General features: G+C 36.5%; 1 protein-coding gene across 2 annotated transcripts in view; it reads left to right on the top strand.

Moving 5' to 3' along the window:
- CFAP20DC (CFAP20 domain containing) overlaps positions 1–20,832 on the top strand; it is a 268,464-nt gene that overhangs the window by 156,188 nt on the left and 91,444 nt on the right. For both annotated transcript variants that reach the window (XM_062200180.1, XM_062200181.1), the window contains 5 exons: positions 507–643; positions 1,277–1,439; positions 9,415–9,531; positions 10,989–11,114; positions 13,819–14,153. In XM_062200180.1, coding sequence (XP_062056164.1) covers positions 507–643; positions 1,277–1,439; positions 9,415–9,531; positions 10,989–11,114; positions 13,819–14,153 — 878 coding nt within the window. The remainder of the gene's footprint in view (positions 1–506; positions 644–1,276; positions 1,440–9,414; positions 9,532–10,988; positions 11,115–13,818; positions 14,154–20,832) is intronic.

Raw genomic sequence — 20,832 nt, 5'->3', positions numbered from 1 at the left:
GGTTCAAGTCCTGGCAGTGTTCCCAATTCCAGCTTCCTGCTGTGCACACTCTGGGAGGCAGGAGATGATGGCTCCAATACTTTAGTCCCTGCCACCCATGCAGAATACACAAATAGAGTTCTGGGTTTCTGGCTTGAGCCTGTCCCAATCCCAGCTGTTACAAGATCTGGAGAGTGAACCACAGATGGAAGATCTCTTTCTTTCTGTTGCTTTCCCTTTCAAATATATAATAATAAATAAAACATTTTTAAAATGAAGCTGAGTGTGCCGGTTACTTGAGGGAACTTGTTCAAAGTATTTTGGTCCCTCTCTCAATATTCTAAATCTGTAGCTCTAATAGAGCTGGTGGAGGTCAAATGTCTGCATTTTCCTTAAGTGCTGATGGGAGAGGGGTGATTCAGCTGTATGGCTTCTGGACCTTAACTTTCAGAAATATCTCAACATGGCATATGCCATCACGCCTATATTATATTAATGGACTGTTTTACCTTTTTTTAACAAAACAGATTCGTTAATCCACAGAGGAACAGGTAGCTTGCGGAACAGCAGAAATCAAGATACTTGTCATATTGCCTTTGGATCCAGAGTTCTTGGACCACCTCCACTGTCTGGCAGAAGGAATAACGTGAGGGTATCCAGTGAGGTAGGAACAAGACTTGGACAGCTTATCTAAGCATGGTGGCATGGTAAGGGAAGATCTCCTTCCCCAGATAGGAGGGAGAGACAGCATGCCAAAGCAGAGGCTTGAATGTGTTTGGAACAGAAATTCTAGATCATAAAACACTTCAAACTGTTTCCTTTTAACTTTGTCAATGTAATTAACATTTCTAAGCATTCTTTTCATTAAACGTTCACGAGACTTACAGGCAAGTATATGTGGGCACATTTTGCTGTCTCCTCCAAAGGAGCTGGATCATCACCAGATGCCTTCCAGTGAACAGAATCGCAAATGCTATGTTTGCTTTGATTTTCTGCTCAATTTCTGCCATATATGGCAATTTTTAATTCAGCTCCTTCCTACTGAAGATGGAGTGCAGCAAATGAGCATATTTTAATTTTTGCTTCTATACCTGATTATCTTCTATTTTATCTCACCTTATTTTTCTCTATTTATAATTTGCAGTAGTAATTTCCCTTTCCATCACTTTCTGACCTCATTTCTTCTAGTTTTTTCTCTTTATTTGTATAAATATTCATTTTCTTGTATATATTCTATAGGAAATACATTTAATTCCTATGTATTTAAATGTATACAGATAACTTCCTTTCCTTATAGACAGTAAGATCTGTTGGACCCAAAAGTCACCGATCATGCCAGCGGTCCACTGTTGATAAATGTGTTACCAATTCAGAGAAGTCACCCTCGCTGATACCTGACTGTGTGGAGCAAGGAGATAAAGAAAATATTTGCCAAATAAGACATCCTGTGCCTTTTCATGGTAAGGAAGAATCATGCATGAAGACTAATAGCTAGTGAAAATAGACATTTTCTTATAAAGTGAAGAACTTATATTCATGACTAGATCCTAAGTTCAGAAAATTACCATTTAATAATGACATGAGTAGTGGGTATTAAGTATATTTAGAATTATAGAAATTCTCATCCTATATACTCTGTTATTTCAAATTGCTACCATATTTGCATTTTTACTTTATGATAACTGATGTAGAAATAAATCGCATTATTGCTAAATTTCGGCAATTCCATTTACATTTTAAGTTTTCTTAGCTTAATTTCATCTTTTAATTAATGTATTTAATTTGTGAAATGTTCTTTATTTTCTCTCACTGATACAAAAACCACACTGTGAATGTGGAAAGGTCTCTTGTCCCTTTCGCCAACTGAGAATTCAAGGCTAACAGAGAAAAGTGATTTGCAGCTTTGAAGAATTAGAAACCAGAAATAATTGAGAAGGAACCCAAGACTTAGAATTCACTGTCAATTTTTTACCCTTTCTGGTCTGACTTAAATGAAAAGGAGGTCATTTCAGTTCATTTTATTTGATTTAGAAATTAATTCTTGGGGCCGGCACTGTGGCATAGTTGGTAAAGCTGCCACCTGCAGTGCCAGCATCACATAAGGGCGCCAGTTCGAGTCCCAGCTGCTCCACTTCCAATCCAGCTCTTTTCTATGGCCTGGGGAAGCAGTAGGAGGTGGCCCAAGTCCTTGGGCCCCTGCACCAACATGGGAAACCTAGAAGAAGCTCCTGGATCCTGGCTTCAAATCAGCTCAGCTCCGGCTTTTGTGGCCATCTGGGTAGTGAACCAGCAAATGAAAGACTGTCTCTCTCTCTCTTTCTCTTTTTTTTTTCTCTCTCTCTCTTTCTCTTTCTGCCTTCCTCTCTATAATTCTGCTCTTGAAATAAATTTAAAATATATAAAATATATATAAAGAAATTAACTCTCACTATTAAAGATAATATCCTGCATGGAGTATAAACTTACATCAGAAAGTATAACGAAGGCATCCAGTAACAGCTCTGAACTCTCTGTGAAGCCTTGATCAAGTCTCTTAAACAGTTTTGTCCCCTGTAAAATAGAGATACCATTACTACTGGTAGTGGTAATAGTAAAAGCTAACAGCTACATCAAGGGGTCATTGTGATGGTTCTGTGAGAAAAGCCAATTAGTGAATCATATTTTGCCAAGAATGATGTGGTCAGTCAATATTAAGTGCTGCTATGAATATTAGTGTTGCATGATTAAGTTTTATAAAGAATTCTCCAGGTTTGCCCTCAGTTCTCCAGTGTTCTATTGGTACACTAAACTCTTGTTAAAAATAAACTTACCCACACTATTTTTCCCCAGAAACCTTTTATTTAAGATTTGTACACTTAATGCACTTCATAAATACAACTTTAGGAATATAGTGATTCTTCCCACCGTACCCACCCTCCCACACCCACTCCCACCCCTCTTTCTCCTCCCTCTCCTATTTCCTTTCTTATTTTTTGCTAAGATCTATTTTCAATGAACTATATACACATATTAGTAACTCTATACTAAGTAAAGAGTCCAACAAATTGTATGGGGAAAAAAAAAACTGTTCCTCAACAGTAAAGATGAGGACTGTTCAAAGTCATTGCATCTCGAAGTGTTAATTTCACTTCTGTAAATTACCTTTTAGGTGCTCTGTTAGTTATCACAGATAAGAGAAAACATTATGGTATTTGTCCTTTTTGGACTGGATTATTTCACTAGGTATGACATTTTCCAATTTGTGAATTTTGACTTAGATTTCTTGTTCCCCTGGAGTCTTTTCCAGGAACTCCTTGCCTATGCCAATGTCTTGCAGGGTTTCCCCAGTGCTAATAATTTGATGATATCAGGTCATGGATTTGGGTCTTTAATCCATTTTGAGTGGATTTCTATATAAGGTGTGATGTAAGGGTCTTGCTTCATACTTCTGCATATGAAAATCCAGTTTTCCCAGCACCGTTTGTTGAAGAGACTGTCCTTGCTCCAGGAATTGGTTTTAGCTCCATGGACAAATATAAGTTGGTTATAGATGTTTGGATTGATTTCTGGCATTTCTGTTCTGTTCCATTGGTCTATCCATCTACTTTTGTACCAGTACCAGGCTGTTTTCATTATAACTGCCCTTTAGTATGTCTTGAAATCTGGTATTGTGATTCCTCTGGCTTTGTTTTTGTTATATAAGATTGTTTTAGCTATTCAGGTTCTCCTTTGTCTCCCTACAAATTTCAGCATTGTTTTTCTATATCTAAGAAGAATGTCCTTGTTATTTTGATTGGTATAACATTGAATCTTTAAATTGCTTTTGGTGGTATGGACATTTTGATGATATTGATTCTTCCAGTCCATGAACATGGAAGATTTTTCCATTTTTTTGTATCTTCTATTACTTTCATTAATGTTTTGTGATTCTCATCATAGAGATCTTTGACATCATTGGTTAAATTTATTCCAAAGTATTTGACTTTTTTTTTTGGTAGCTGTTGTGAATGGGATAGATCTTTTTTTTTGTAACTTTTATTTAATGAATATAAATTTCCAAAGTACAGCTTATGGATTACAGTGGCTTCCCCCCCATAACTTCCCTCCCACCTGCAACCCTCCCCTCTCCTGCTCCCTCTCTCCTCCCCTCTCCTGCTCCTTCTCCCCTTCCATTCACATCAAGATTTATTTTCAATTATCTTTATATACAGAAGATCAATTTAGCATATATTAAGTAAAGCTTTCAACAGTTTGCACCCACACAGAAACACAAAGTGAAAAATACTGTTTGAGCACTAATTATAGCATTAAATTGCAATGTACAGCACATTAAGGACAGAGATTCTACATGAGGAGTAAGTGCACAGTGACTCCTGTTGTTGACTTAACAAACTGACACTCTTGTTTCTGGCGTCAGTAATCACCCTAGGCTCTTGTCATGAGTTGCCAAGGCTATGGAGTTCGCCAACTCTTGATCATATTTAGACAAGGTCATAGTCAAAGTAGAAATTCTCTCCTCCCTTCAGAGGAAGGTACCTCCTTCTTTGATGGTCTGTTCTTTCCACTGGGATCTCACTCGCAGAGATCTTTCATTTAGGTTTTTTTTTTTTTTTTTTTTTTTTTTTTTTTTTTTGCCAGAGTGTCTTGGCTTTCTATGCCTGAAATACTCTCATGGGCTTTTCAGCCAGATCCGAATGCCTTAAGGGCTGATTCTGAGGCCAGAGTGCTGTCTAGGACATCTGCCCATCTATGAGTCTGCTGTGTATCCCGCTTCCCATGTTGGATCGTGAATGGGATAGATCTTAGAAGTTCTTTCTCAGCCATGGCATTGCCTGTGGATACAAAGGCTGTTGATTTTTTCGTGTTGATTTTATATCCTGCTACTTTACCAAACTCTTCTATGAATCCCAGTAGTATCTTAGTAGTCTTTTGGATCCCCTGTATATAGGATCATGTCATCTAAAAATAGGGATAGTTTGACTTCCTCCTTCCCAATTTGTATCCCCTTGATTTCTTTTTCTTGCTTAATGGCACTGACTAAAACTTCGAGAACTATATTTAATAACAATGGTGAGAGTGGACATCCTTGTCTGGTTCCAGATTTCAGTAGGAATGCTTCCAACTTTTCCCCATTCAATAGGACATTGGCTGTGGGTTTGTCATAACTTGCCTTGATTGTGTTGATTTTGTTGATGAATGTTCCTTTTATACCCAATTTGCTTAAAGTTTTCACCATGAAGGGCGTTGTATTTTATCAAATGCTTCCTGTGCATTTATTGAGGTAATCATATGGTTTTTGTTCTTAACTATGTTAATGTTAATGTATCACATTGATTAATTTGTGAATGGTGAACCATCCCTGCATACCTGGGATAAATCACACTTGGTCAAGTTGAATGATCTTTCTGATGTGTTGTTGGATTCGATTGGCTAGTATTTTGTTGAGAATTTTTTGTGTCTATCTTCATACAGGGAAATTGGCCTGTGGTTCTCTTTCTCTGTTATATATTTTTTCAAGTTTAGGAATTAAGGTGATGCTGTCTTCATAGAAGGAGTTTGGGAGAACTTTCTCCCTTTCAGTTGCTTTGAGTAGCTTGAGAAGAATTGGAGTTAGTTCTTTAAATGTCTGGTAGATTTCAACAGTGAAGCCATCTGGTCCTGGGCTTTTCTTTGCTGAGTGTTTATTACTGAGTAAATTTCTGTCTTGGTTATTGTCTGTTTAGGTCTCTGTGTCTTCATGGCTCAATTTAGGTAGGTTGTATGTGTCCATTAATCTATCCATTTCTTCTGTGTTTCCCAATTTGTTGGCATACAGCTCTTTGTAGCAATTTGTGATGATTCTTTTTATTTCTGTGGTATCTGTTGTTACATTTCTTTTTTCATCTTAATTTTATTGATTTAGGTCTTCTCCCTCTTTTTTTGGTTAATTGGCCCAAGGTGTGTCAATTTTGTTTATTTTTTCCAAAAAAACCAGCTTTTCGTTACAATTATATTTTGTATTTTTTTTTGTTTTGTTTTAATTTTGTTTTTTCTTCTCTAATTTTACTTATTTCTTTCCTCTTACTAGTTTTGGATTTGGTTTGCTGTTCTAGGTCTTTGAGGTGTATTATTAGCTCATTAATATGGTTCCTTTCCAATTTCTGATGCAGGCACCAGTTACTATAAACTTTCGTCTTAACACTTCTTGTGCTGTATTCCAAATGTTTTGATATGTTGTATTGTCATTTTCATTTGTTTCCAGAAATTTTTTTGATATCTCCTTTGACATGTTCACTCAGGAGCTTGTTTTTCAGTCTCCATGTGTTTGCATATGTTCTAGAGATTCTTGAGTTGTTAATTTCCAGCTTCATTCCATTGTAATCAGGGCAGATGGATGATATTATTTGAATTTGCTGAGACTTGCTTTATGGCCTAGCATGTGGTCATTCCTAGAGAAAGTTCCTGGCACTAGTGGGAAGAATGTATGTTCTGCACCTGTAGGGTATCTGTAGATATCCCTTAGGTCCATTTGGTGTATAGTGTCGATTAACTCTGTTGTTTCCTTGCTGATTTTCTGTCTGGTTGATCTGTCCATTACTGTAAGTGGAGTATTGAATTCCCCCATTGTTATTGTATTTGAGTCTGTATCTCCCTTTAGATCCCTTAATGTTTCTTTTAAATGGCCAGGTGCCCTGTAATTAGGTGCATATACATTTATAATAGTTACATCTTCTGTTGAATTGATCCCTTAATCATTACATAGTGTCACCCTTTGTCTCTTGACAGTTTTTGTGTTAAAGTCTGTTTTGTCTGATACTAGAATGGCTTTATCAACTCTTTTTTGGTTTCTGTTAGCATGGAATATCTTTTTCCATCCTTTCAGTTTCAGTCCACATGTAATTTTGTTGGTGAGATGTGTTTCTTGTAGGCAGACAATAGATGGATTTTGTTTTTTAATCCGTTCTGCTAGTATATGTCTTTTAACTGGGCAGTTGAGGCCATTTACATTCAAGGTGAGTATTGATGAGTAATGACTTTGGCCCTGCCATTTTCCAAAAATATTCTATTGTTTACTTTGGATTTCCTTTGTACTTTTACTGGGAGATTTTCTGTGTTCACCTTCTTTCATAGTGATGACTATGTTTCTATGTGTAGCACATCCTAAAGCATCTTTTCTAAGACTGGATGGGTGGTGGGAAATTCTTTAAATTTCTCTTTGTTATGGAAGTTCTTTATTTCACCTTCATTCAGAAATGAAAACTTTGTGGCATATAATATTCTGAGTTGATAGTTTTTTTCTCTTAAGACTTAGAATAAATTTTGCCTTTCTCTCCTAGCCTATAGGGTTTCTGATGAGAGGACTGCTGTGAGTCTAATTGGAGATTGTCTGAAAGTAATCTGGCATTTCTCTCATGCACATCTTAGAATCTTTATGTGTTACTGTGGAGAATGTGACTACAGTGTGTCTTTTATGGTCATGTCTATTAGGAGTTCTATGGGCTTCCTGTACTTTGACATCCCTTTCTTTCCCCAGATTATGGAAGTTTTCTGTAATTATTTCATTAAAAAGGCCTTCTAATCTATTCTGTCTTTCCATGCCTTCAGGAACTCCTAAAACCCGTATGTTGGGTTGTTTGATAGTATCCCATAAATCTCCAAACTAAACGTTTTCTAATTTCTTTTTTTTTTTTTTGGAATGATTCTAAAATTTCCAGAGATTTGTCTTCTAACTCAGATATTCTTTCTTCTGCCTCACTGAGTCTATTCTTAAGGCTATCCACCGTATGTTTTATTTGTTCCTTTGAATTCTTCTTTTCCAACATTTCATTTTGATTTCTCTTTAAAATCTCAATTTCTTGGGGAAAAATTTCATTCATGTCATGTACAAATTTCATGAATTTGCTTCTGATTCCTTCTTAATAACCCTATGATCAATTTTTTGAATTTCATTGCTGGCATTTTGGTCAGTATCTTTATCTTCACATTCTAGTACTGACATGATGTGTGCTTCTGGGGCCATCATGTTGTTTTCCTTATTCTTGTTTCTTGAATTGCTGCATTTATTATTAGGCATTTTTGGTGATACTTGTTTGTTTGTTTGTTTTTTGACCTGTAATGTCTTTTATCTTTGAACTATGCCTTTGTGACTTAGTGGTGTGTCTGATATTTCAGTGAATACCCAGAGGTGTATGCTGGATATGGTCAGGAAGCTGCGTTCTGTTCTCCATGGTGAGGGGAGTGTCCAAGATGACACTCAAGTTGAGTGTGATAAATCTCCTCTTTTTTTTTTTTATATAGGAGAGGAGGTTTGTTCTGCTCTGTTGGCATATTCTCACATTCACTTCCCCTCCTCAAAGGAGACCAGTGCCTGGGTGCTAGCTGCAGTGAGTGCAGTTTTCATCCGCACTGCCACAAGAGCCACACAAACAGACTGTGCAGTCCTCAGTGTGTACATGTATCCTGCAACAATGACCCTCACCAGGAAAGCAGGGAGCCCTGAGCATGTAGAGCCCCCCCCCCCCACAGTGACTGCCCAAAGTCCCAGCCACACCCTGTGCCCTCCCATGCAGGCATAGTGTTTTCACAGTCCCAGTACACAAGGCTCCCACAGTCATACGCTCCCAGCCACCTGTCAATTCTCTCAACCAGACTCAGGCATCTCCTATGAGATGGTTTCTGGGAGCACAGACACAAGCTGGCCCAGCTGTTACATATGTCCAGAATGGTGCCCAGCCTCTCTTGCTGGTTACAGGACACTGGTGCCTGGTGGTCAGGGAGAGAGAAATGTGCACCCTTTGTTTTCCCCCTAGATTGGCAGGCACATTGTCTCCCACTAGGCTCCAAGCCAGACTCATGCCAGGCTCTTCCCCCAGCTTTATCACCAGTGCTTAGGCTGCTGCAGTCTGGTCTCACCTTACTCTAAAGTTGGTGCTGAGGCTCTCAGCTGCTGGGGTCCTGAGTTGTGCACATCTACACCCACACATAGGTCTACAGTGTCCCTCTAATTTGTGTGGAGTTTCCTCTGCTGTTTTCTCCCTAAGTCTTCCCTGAGATTGCTCTCTCTCCACTTTTTTTTAAACTATAATTCCCTGGACTAGAGCAGTAAGTGCCCTACCTATTCTGCCATCTTGAAAACTCCTATACTCTTTTTTAAAGGAAGTAATTTTTCTGTGCTGGCTGTCAGTTTGAATTTTATTTTTGAATACTTAATCAAATTACTTGTAGCTATCTATTAAGGTATTAGGGGAATAAAATACATAAGTAATTTTGAAAACTTGATATGATTCTAATATTGGAATTAAAATAAACAACTATCTCCTATGAAGAAATAAGCTATGATTTTTGGTACAACTTTAAGTTGTGTCAAAATGATATATGAATGTTCTCATTATAGTGATAATTATATTTACTGAGTTATTTTAAGCTATATAGTCCTTTCGCTTCTGTCTTTTGTTCTTTGATATGAAAATGGACTAGCCAGTCTACCCATTATGCACCCACATCCCCCTCAAGAACCATCAGCAGATAAGAATAATAACAGAAGAAGATTCCGGTTAAAAGGCACCAGCAGAGAAAGGACAGACACACCCAGCGGTATGGTACCATTTCAGTACTATCTTAGATCTGTGCATTATTCAGGGCAATGGAATCTATCTCTGCAGGTTGTAAATTTCAAAGGATTATGAACCAATTCATTTAAAATATAAATGTCTGTTCTACAGGGATTATGGAAATAAAGTTTTCTGCAAAAGAATTGCTGTAGAGCCCTAGCAGATTTCCTGGATTAAATAGAAAGTACCACAGAAATAAAGGACTTCCTAATTTTACTCTCAAAGGCTGAATAAGCTTACATTATTGTTTTTTCAAAATGGCCCAGATGTGAAACAGGAGGTTCCTGCCTGCTGACTTTACTAAAATTGAACTTTATTGTAATTTTTCATATTTCATTTGTGTCTTTTCTTTTAAATTGAACTCTGTTCAGATTGGTTTTATACATTTGCTGCCTCTGCCTCTGGATTCTTTAGCATATGATATGATATAGATTAAAAAATTAACTCTTGGGACTCTCCGTTATGGCACAGAAGGTTAAGCTACCCTTTAGGACATCCATATTAGATTTGAGTCTCAGCTACTCTGTGCTTCCAGTTCAACTTCCTGCTAATGCACCTGGAGACAGGGGGTGATGGCTCAAATACATGGGTTCCTGTCACCTATGTGGGACGCCTAGATAGAGTTCCTTGCCTAACCTTGGCTGTTGTAGGCATTTGAGGAGTAAACCAGCAGATGAAACACTCCTTCTCTCTGTCTCTCTGCCTTTCAAATAAATCTCTAAAAAAATTTTTTAACTCTTTGCAGTCAGTAAAGTATTAGGGAAATATAGGTGGCTGTTAACAGTTATTCTTTTGAATACTGGAATTGAGGTATATATGTACAGAATTGTATATACATGTATTAGGCTATCCTGAATCCAGCCCAGAATGTATCTCATACATACATACATACGTACATATATATGTATATGTATAACTTCTCAAAAATATAAGATTCTTGGGCTAAAATTCAACTTACTCAGTTCACATTAATTTTATCAAAGGGTAGATAGGAAAATTAATTCTGTAACATCTGCATCATTTTCTTAAGGTGTTGAGGGAAAGACCTTGGTCTAAATGATTCATGTTTAGTAAGAATTATAATTTAAAGAAAACAGACTCTATTTTATGTAAGACCCAAGGAAAAAAAATAAGACCCTTTAAAAATTATATGGGTTTTTGAATTCCTTTTATCCCACATTATAAAACTTGAGGCTAAAATGTCCCTGTGCAAATATTAAAGAATTTTAAGGTGACTGTCTACAAAAATGCAGCTGAGTTCATCTTTAAGCACTCACTGCTGGGAAAAAAAAAAAAAGCAATGGCATATAATCTATATTCTTACTTCTAATTTGCTTTTAAAGAATCAAACAGAAAGGTAAGCAAATTAACATCATTTTCAAAAATCACTTTTTATAAATATAAATAAATAATAGAGTAGAAAATATTTACTACCACCAGGGAGTTCTTCAGGAAACCACAAGAATGAAGAAGATAAAGCAACAACCGTCCTGGCTACTGTGGCCCAGGAAGACACAGAAGTGGTGAACTCCAGCACTCCAGGGCCCCAGTCTTCTGATCAAGCAGGTGAGCATCCTTACTACACCATATTTGCTCATAATTCAGAAATACACCTAGTATTTCAAACCCAGTCCTTTCCAAAAGTGGTGATGCAGCCACTTGCTAACATTTTAATTTTTTTATAAATCTCTTTTTGTTAACCTTAATTTTCTGTCAAACTTTAATGAATGAAAGAGTATTTTCAAGTGTTAGGATACTGGTTGTCCTGTTCTACATGAAAGTTTAAAACTTTCAAGTGTTCCCTTGACACTCTTACCCTACCCAAAGATGATGTATTATGTTTCTCCAGCTCTCTTTATAATGGAGAGGGTGGGAGCTGAGAGCTTTGAGCCCATCAACATATCTTGCCTAGCAGGTGTGTGCTACTTTTACAAAGGCAAATTGGTTTTGAGCAAGAAAAAAAGGAAAATAAATGAAAATTGTTTGTAGTTTGTCAGTCTTATTTATGCAATGTTGAAACCTTCATTAAAATGTTAGGCGCAATTAGTGTCTCTAGCATAAATCTCACTGTGTAGAAAAACTAATTAGATGTTTAGGTGATCATTCTTGCATTTATCTTGTTTGCTGCAATATTGTGATTACACAGTAATTTACATATTTTTCTAAGAAAACATACCAAATTATTCATTACAATTGATATGGAAATACTTGAGTTAAACCTACCTACGAATCCCCAAAAAGCATGTGGTCCTGAGATAATTAGAGTGACTTTGGTGTAAAACACTCTTTTTACTTTGACTTTTTGACAGTTAATAATATGTTTGGCAATAGGTCATACAAATTGTTTAACTGCATAATGAAAATGCCTTTTCCTTCAGTTTGCTTCACATACTCACGTATTTAGTGCAACACACTGGTTTCTGAAAACTTTGTCAGCATTTACAAAGCACCTGCTCTGTTTGCAAAGCACCTACTATATGTCTAGCACCATGCAAAAAGGTTTGTTGTCCAGTGTAGAATAATCTAGTCAATCTGTTCATTTTATTTGTTCCCAGCTATGCTGACTCAGAACCGTCTACACTCCTTGTCAAGGTGAACAGATGAAATACATTCTGCCTGCCAGTGGCAATAACTATACAGATTCTGTCACTGAAAAATATAGAACCCTTGTCCCTCATTGGTTTTCTCTAAGAAATATATATATTTGGAGCTGGCTATGCTAAATAGCAGGTTAAGCTGCCACCTGGCATGCTGGTTCACATCTCAACTGCTCCACTTCCAATTCAGCTCCCTGCCAATGCAAGTGGGAAAGCAGCAGCAGGTGGCCCAAGAACTTGGGCCCTTGCCAGTCACATAGGGGGAGAAAAGACCCAGTTGAAGCTCCTGGCTCTTGGCTTCCACCTGGCCATTGCAGCCATTTTTTGAGTGAACCAGCAGATGGAAGTACTGTGTGTGTGTGTTTGTGTGTGTGTGTCTCTCTCTCTATGTGTCTGTGTTTGTGTGTGTGTGTGTTTCTCCCTCTGTTTGTAACTCTGCCTTTCAAATAAATAAATAAATCTTTAAAAAAAGAAGAATAAAGAAGTACACATTTTTCACCTCATGTTATATAATAGTAGCTTTAGATTAATAAATTAATACAATTGTGCAACAGTTTATTTGCCATCAATTTTTATTAAAGGTTTGAAGATTTTTTTTTGTTTTGCTTTGCTTTTGCAGTGTAAGCTTTAGAACTGACAAATCTTATATCGCTCTTTGTTGTTTTCATTGAGCATAAATATGACAGCATTCAAGAGTCAGATGTAAATTATTGTGTCCACATCATAGTTCTGCAGAACAGATTCCTGCAAGATTTTTACCATTGAAATAATACAACAAAAAAAGTAAATTTAAAAAAAATTGAAAAGTAAGTTGAGAAAATACTCAACTCTTCCCTGCTGTCATGGTAAAGAAGAAAGTAAGGATGCTTTTAATGATGTTCCTTATAAAGATTTCTCCTTCCAATTTGCCTGGATCACAGAGTCAGTCCATCTCAGTGGGGTACGAAAGATTGAAGTTTTTTAAGGTTTTATAAAAATATATCTCAGTGGTATGCAGTATTTTTAAAGAAAACAATGTGCAAAAAGATTTTCATGTCAAAGCATTCTCTACTAAAATTAAACATAAAAGTCATTTTCACCCAGCAGGATCCACCACTTAGATTAACAAATAATTCTGTGAATTTACTGTTACTTGCACAGTCTACTCACTGAAGTCTGTGAGTTGCCCTGTTGCTGGCAGGAGAATGGGGAAGGAAAGACTGTCAGCCTTTTCTTATTTTCCCCCTACCCCCACTATGATTTGTAATCTGAACAATGACCAGATATTTTGTTAAGCACACTACTCTGTCCTCCTTCAGTTTAAAGGAGACATTAGAAACTGAAACTCTTTGGAATTTGTAAGATTTTTTCCCCCTCTGGAATGTCAGATTAATGAGATTGCGCTATAAAGAACTTGCTGCAAGACAGGTGATAATTACTTCAGATTTACAAATTTCCTGGCCAGTGTTTCACCTCAGATGGAGAGGAAGTGCAAATGAGTTGCCTGTAGCTATCAACAGTGATCTATGAGTTCAACGTTTAGCAGATTACAAGATAGTGGATAAATTAGCCTTCCTTGGCCTTTACATCATTTGATAAATCTGTTTCAAGAAGAAATTGTCACCTACTCCTTGCCTAAAGTAACACTTTTATGGAACGCTGCTCTAATTTTTGTCATCTTTTCCAAATGTTAGATGAGTGGATATTTCCTGAATGTGATGATCACATTCCCCACTTGACGTCCAGCAAACAGTCCCCACTTCTGTATGATGACTCCTGCAACACATCACACCTGTGGCTGCAAGCCAGCAATGAAAGTGATCATGACTGTGAGGTAGAGGGAACCCAGATCATTCAAGAAGACATTTTTACCTTCTCATCAAGACCACGGTCAGCACCTCATGGAAAGACTCCAGATATGTCCCCAGAGGGGGGGGCATTTATTTTGGATCCAAAAGAGGACAACAGTGTGACAAGCAGAGACACCCGATTGGAGGATGATTTTTATGGCATGGACAGCAGCGAAGAGGTACACTGCTTAATAAGTAAGGCAGGCTTAAAGCACAGTTGTTCTATTAGATCCTATAAGCACTAAAACCAGTTGAAATGTAAGAGGGGAAAGCAGCTTCTATTTATAAAAATATAGCAGATTGCCATGTCAGTCAATACTTGCATCAGGTTGTTATGGTAACACCAAATTGCTGCCTTTTTTGTTAACAGTCTGCCAATTCCATTTTTAATTATGGAAGCCAGTTTGGGGGTTTCTTTGGTTTCTGTTTTTCATTTTAATCTTTGTCTCACTAAATGAGGCATGATAGGTAGTTTAGCTATATGTCAGCAAGACCAATAAAATACTGAGAATACATCATTCTAGATCTCTGGGGAAATTGTGTTGCAGTTGTTAAGCATTCTGAGTTGACAGTTTTCTGGCTTCCTTATTCCCTTGCCATCTTTTCACCTTAGACCTATTAGGACTCATTATTTTCCATATGGTCCCAGTATTTCAAGAGTTGTGCCAATTAAAGTTTAGATAATGAATCATGAATTAGTGCTGGGAGTTGCTTTACGGGAGGTTTTCTGTTTGGAATTTTTTAGAATACAAATATATCTTATGAAATAGTAAAATCATAAAAAGTTTTCTTAGAAACTTGTTAAAAATGAAACTGAATACTGTTTGGAAAAAAATTATTGAAAAGCTAGCACATGGTACCTTTCCCCAAAGAAATGAATATATATGGAAAGTTTCTTTAGTGTATCTTAATGATGACCATTCATATTTTCCAGAGAAAATATTCAAAAGCCAGAATTAGTAAAAATATATAAACCATTTCTATATAGAAATAATTAGTAAAACTTTTTATGTGTACTTACAAGCTTTTTCTTTAATAACTGTAACTGAGAATCTCTCTTTGGACAGTAGAATGTAGATTAAGTCCATATCTCCTACCTTCAAAGAGAGTTGAGATTATGGTAGGACTATTTAGGTAGTAATTATGATTTTTTGCAACTTTTAATGAGTTTTTAAGCAAAGTGCATGGAGGATCCTTTATTCACAGTATGTTCATCCTTGCCTCTGAGCCTAATGAAACAGTTAGTCATACCAACCTAAGCCCACTGCAACCCCTTTCTCATATAAGTAGTCCATTTGATGCCAGGATTTGAAACGTTGCTTTTGCATACATTTGCCCCTGTCATCCTGGTAACATTAAGCTGCAGAAACTGTAAAATGGTCATTTGTCTTCAGTACCTAGTTGTGGCCCCATCTCAGCTGTCAGTTCTTCCATGATACAAGTGAACTGAACTGCTTATTCATAGCAAATTAAAGGGATAAGCTTGTCCCCTTCCTATATGCACAGTACCATACTTCCTGACCTAACTCAAAGGATAGCTCCAGGAGTGGCATTTTCATGGCCACTAGGAAATGATGGGTCTCTGGAAAACTAGAAGGAAGCATTATGGGGAACTGGCATTAAGTAATACCATACAAGAAGCTTATCTCTTCCATCTCAAGGAAAGCCTTGAGAAGAAACAGTAGAGATTTATGGAAAAATTAATACCAGCTCTGAATATTTTATTTCGTGTCACTTTATATGCTTTCTTTTACTACTAGCTACTCTACTACCATCCTAAAGTGTTTATTATGCAGATGTTATTTATTAACAACTACATGAAATTAAAAACAAATTTTGTGGGCCGGCACTTTGGCGTAACAGCTAAGGCTGCCACCTGCAGTGCCGGCATCCCATATCGGTGCCGATTCAAGGCCTGGCTGCTCCACTTCCAAACCAGCTCTCTGCTATGGCCTGGGATAGCAGTAGAGGATGGCTCAGGTCTTTGGGCCCCTGCACCCGCATGAGAGACCTGGAGGAGCCTCCTGGCTCCTGGCTTCGGATTGACACAGCTCTAGCTTTTGCAGCCATTTGGGGAATGAACCAGCGGATGGAAAACTCTCTCTCTCTCTCTCTCTCTCTCTCTGCTTCTCTCATTGTGTAAATATGACTTTCAAGTAAAATAAATAAGTCTTTAAAAAATTTTGCTTTTATTACCCAAGCTCCCACTGGCATGGTTGTCTGGTCACCCCTCTACAATGCCCATCAGTATGACCAGCAGCTCATAGCTAGGACCAATGATGGGACCATCTTGTTGCTAACTCCTGCCCTGGTCTACCTTTAGTTGGAGTCTGTGAGACATGGCAGATAGACAAGGGGCAAAAGCTTTGCCATATTATCAAGTTTTAGGGAGTTTGCTATTAGAGAGACTTAACAATATACAGACCAAGAGATTTAAGATATGGGCTCTATTGAAACAAGTTTTAGAATTTATAATGATCTCATCTTTACCAAATTTGTGATTCACTTCCTCCTCCACCTTCTCATTCCCTTCCTCCTATTCTTTTTGATGATATCTTTTCCTGTAGGATAATTTCACCCATTTATTAATTGTATGAATTAATGGGAAACCAGGTTACTTATTTACAATGTCTATATACAATTTTAGAAGAAAAGTCAGGTTAGTTAATTGAGGGATCCTTACTATTGGTTGCATTATTTGAGGATGTTATATCCTCAGAGAATCATGATTATACTTAAGCAAAGTATAATATCATGTTACAAATAATGGTGAACAAATTAGTAATAATTCTATTACTTACTATATTTGAAGCATACAACTTGTAATTAAAGACTTTATTTGATGTTAGACCATTGGGTATTTTTAAAGGGAAATTAGATGAATTCAGTAGCATATAAATTAGGCAAAATCAAATCATGTTATGATAGAAGAAAAGTACAGATACAATAGTAAAAGCTAATTAAAATGAGCATTCAGTGATATATTGTCTTTGTGATTTAAGCTGTTCATAATTAATTCACATTTGAGATCTTAGTGTAAGAGCTTCAAAAGAATGAATTTTTTGCAAATGTGTTTGTGGTACTATTCACTGTATATTTTATTTCCTAGGCAGCCATATATATAAACATTTCTAGTATTCAATTAATTTTGCAGTTGTACTTGTTATTTGAAAAGCACACTCTAGAAATGTAACTCACAGTGAGCTATAAAATAAGACTACTGTGTAAAACAAATTATCTTAGGAAAGCTATTAAAACAGTGTGCCTTTCACACTCATAAAGCATCAAGAAGAAACAAAAGCATGTTGCCATTACTATCTCCATTTTATATTATCTGTCATTGTGCCCAGCATAGCTTCTAGTATGGTTACCTAGTTTGCGATTTGAAATATTTTTGTATTAACATTTCAGTATTCCCCTAGTTTTCAACTAGAACTATTGTCTTTCTCTGCTGAAATTCTGTTTATCACGTACTGAAGCAGATATTTGTAGGGTCAGGTAATTCCTTTTGTGTAACAGTCCTAATTGGAATTGTGGGCCTTCCCAGTTATCCGTATATGGACTCCAGTCATGTGGCTTGATGACCCATTGTGTTCATATTAGCTAGAAAACTTCCATATATCCTGCCCTTTAGACTCTGTGGAACCCAACAAAGGACAAATATACAGACAACAAAGGAAAAGCTCTGACTTTGTCCTTCCTCCCAGCTTTTCTGGCCTTGTTGCTTTCAGGGCATTTTTTAACAGTCAGTAATTGTTTCATTTTATACTTTTTCCTAATGGCATATGTTTCTGATTATACTATTACGATAATCCATTCACCCTTATATATCTGACTAATGATTTGGAATTGGTTTCTCACGCATACTGCTGAACACACAATAGAAAGGATATTTAGTCCTTGTGTTGCTGCTTATTTCTCTGTAACCTTTAAGAACTTTAAAATGTCAACTTATGCATTGGAAAAAGAACGGAAGGACTGTATTTTGAATATATTGCCTTGCATTTTTGTTCCTATATATTCTGAGTTATATTATAACAGACTGTCTAGACCTATCAGGCAATTTTTAAATTATTTTTAAAAGCTTTTATTTAATGAATGCAAAATTTATAGGTACAACTTTAGGAATATAGTGGTTCTTTCCCCATTCCCACCCTCCCACCCCCACTCCCATCCCACCTCCTACTCCCTCTCCCATCCCATTCTTCACTAAGATTCATTTTTAATTTAACTTTATATACAGAAGACCAACTCTATAGTAAGATGTCAACAGTTTGTACCCACAGACACACACGATGTATAAAGTACTGTTTGAGAACAAGTTTTGCAGTTAATTCTGATAGTACAACTCATTAAGGACAGAGGTCCTACATGGGGAGTAAGTGCACAGTGACTTCTGTTGTTAATTTAAAAATTAACACTTATTTATGACATCAGTGATCATCCGAGGCTCTTGCCATTAGCTGTCAGGGCTACAGAAGCCTATCAGCGCAGCTCTGGTTGTTGTGACAGTCTGGGGAGTAAACCAACAAATGGAAGACCTCTCTCTCTTTGCTTCTGCCTCTCTGTAACTATACCTTTCAAATAAATAAATAAATCTTTTATAAAAAAGAATAGTTTTGTCTTGGATAATTAGAGGTATCTCATCATTTTCCCCAAATTTTCATTATTTTATACAGTCCCTAAAACTTACGTGATTTGTCTGTAAAGCGTCATTGGTACAGGTGAAAATGTTTCCAAAAATAATTCAACCAACACTTTTTTAAAAGCAGACTTACTGCAGTATAGTTACTAGTTTAAAACCACCGCATCATCCTTTAATTTTGGTTGTCTACTATCCACTGACTGTTTTTGGCTATACTGTGATCTTTAGTTGACTACAGAGATGTCTCTCTGCTGTTTGCAAGAACTGTCATCCAACTAAAAGGTGTAAGAGTTCACACATTTGATCTCTAAAACATTAAACAAAAGTAAAAACTCACACTGACCAGTCTCAATCATGCTTTTAAAACTGCCATCAGAAATGTGTTTGGAATATTGCACATGTGTTTTCTTACAGAGCTTTAAGAATGCTACAGATGACTTTTTTCGTGGTGGACTGAATTAGAAACTCAATTGAAATATAAATAAATATGATCATCCACTTTTACAAATGCTAAGATAGAATTCTATCCCAACTCATTCAACATTAAAGTTGTGACACAAAGAACCTGGGTCCCATCTGCTCCAAGTAGGTGGCCCTCAAGAGTCATTAAAATTATCTATTTAAAATCACAACTCATTAAAAAAAAAAATCACAACTCAACAAGAGCAGTCCATTTTGTGCATCCAGAAATTATTGTCCAAATGCCCATCTGCATTTCCTTTTAAGAAAAGTAGTTCAACAAAGGCAATGCTAGCTCCTTTGGGAAATCATTCTCATCTTCGGTGTACATATGCTGTGCTACAGTTAATCAGGCAAACTCTATTGATGTTCCTGGCACTGGGGCGTGATTGAATATTTAACAAAACAAATGTTTCCAAGCCCAGAAGACAAACGGTTCAAAAGATCTGAGGTTTTTAAAAAAATATATTAAGTTAAATCAAAAGCATTTTGTATTTGTTATTCTAAGGAACAGAAGAACAAATGATTAGAATGTGAAAATGGCATGACAACTTCTTTGCTATTCTGACAAATTATATTCAATTGCTGTACAAATTTTCAGTAGCTAAGTGATAAACCAAAGGGAAAAAGTGGTAATTTTCCAATCAAATCATAGAAAGCTACTTTCTCATGTATATAACAATGTATATGTTACATATAAAAAAATTAGTCCAAAAATGTGTTAAACAAATTAATTAAATATGTGACATCAATAAACATCATTTATACTTTACATTGAAGCAAAAGTTTATAAACAAAATAGGATTGTTTCAGTGTACCACTCTTCAGTAAATATTGCACTGTTTTTTTATTCTCGTTATTTTCTCTATAAATGAGGGACTGACCCAACTCAAGTAGATATATTAGTTAAAATTAGTAGTAGTGTTCTCAGTTGTGCCAGTTCTCTTTTCAGCCTCTGAGAAACCAGAATTGGTGATCCTAGGATAGCCACAGTAAACACACCTTTGGTACCCTGTCCAGATTTTCCAGTTATTTGTCTTATCATATATTTAAAATAGCATGGGAACATAATATCAAGGAAATACAGTGCCACTAGGAGAATGCTCACCAAGGATACCCAACTAAATCCATTCACTTCTTGGCTGATCTCCCAACCAGGATCTATCTTCAGAAAAATGTGAGATGAGTTCCCTTGTACATACTTGTGAATATTTCCACATATATAGTCACTGCTCATGCCAAGCAGAGAGAGATGTTTTACAGCTGAGCAGACTACTAGAAGGAAGAAAAGGCTGCATTCTGATCCTACCCTGCCACCCTGGACTTAGAAAAATCGTCTTATTTCCGAATGTGTTGATCTTTATGGTATTTTCTAATTGATGTAGCAAACATCTGATTTTCCACATAATCTAAATTGCCATAATAATGCACCTGAAACTTTTTAAGTGGTCTTCACTACCTTTTATATTATGATAGTGTTACTTTTGACACTGTCTTCCTTCTGCCATTAGATTTTATGTCTCTTGAATGTCTTCTTACCTGTTTGTCTTCTCTAGTGCCTAGAAAATGCTTTAGACATAGCAGGAGTTTAACAAATGTTTACTGAACTAATGTCGATGACAAAGGCTCCTAAGTTCTGCCTAGGTAATGTACTATAAACACACACATAAACACATTTTTTATGAAAATACAATAAAACTAATGAGTGGAGGATCCTTTTTTTTTTTTTTTAGACAGGTAGAGTTATAGACCAT

The sequence above is a fragment of the Lepus europaeus genome, chromosome 9 (assembly GCF_033115175.1).
Source record: "Lepus europaeus isolate LE1 chromosome 9, mLepTim1.pri, whole genome shotgun sequence".
Lineage (NCBI taxonomy): Eukaryota > Metazoa > Chordata > Mammalia > Lagomorpha > Leporidae > Lepus > Lepus europaeus.
This window is presented reverse-complemented; position numbering and strand designations above follow the sequence as displayed.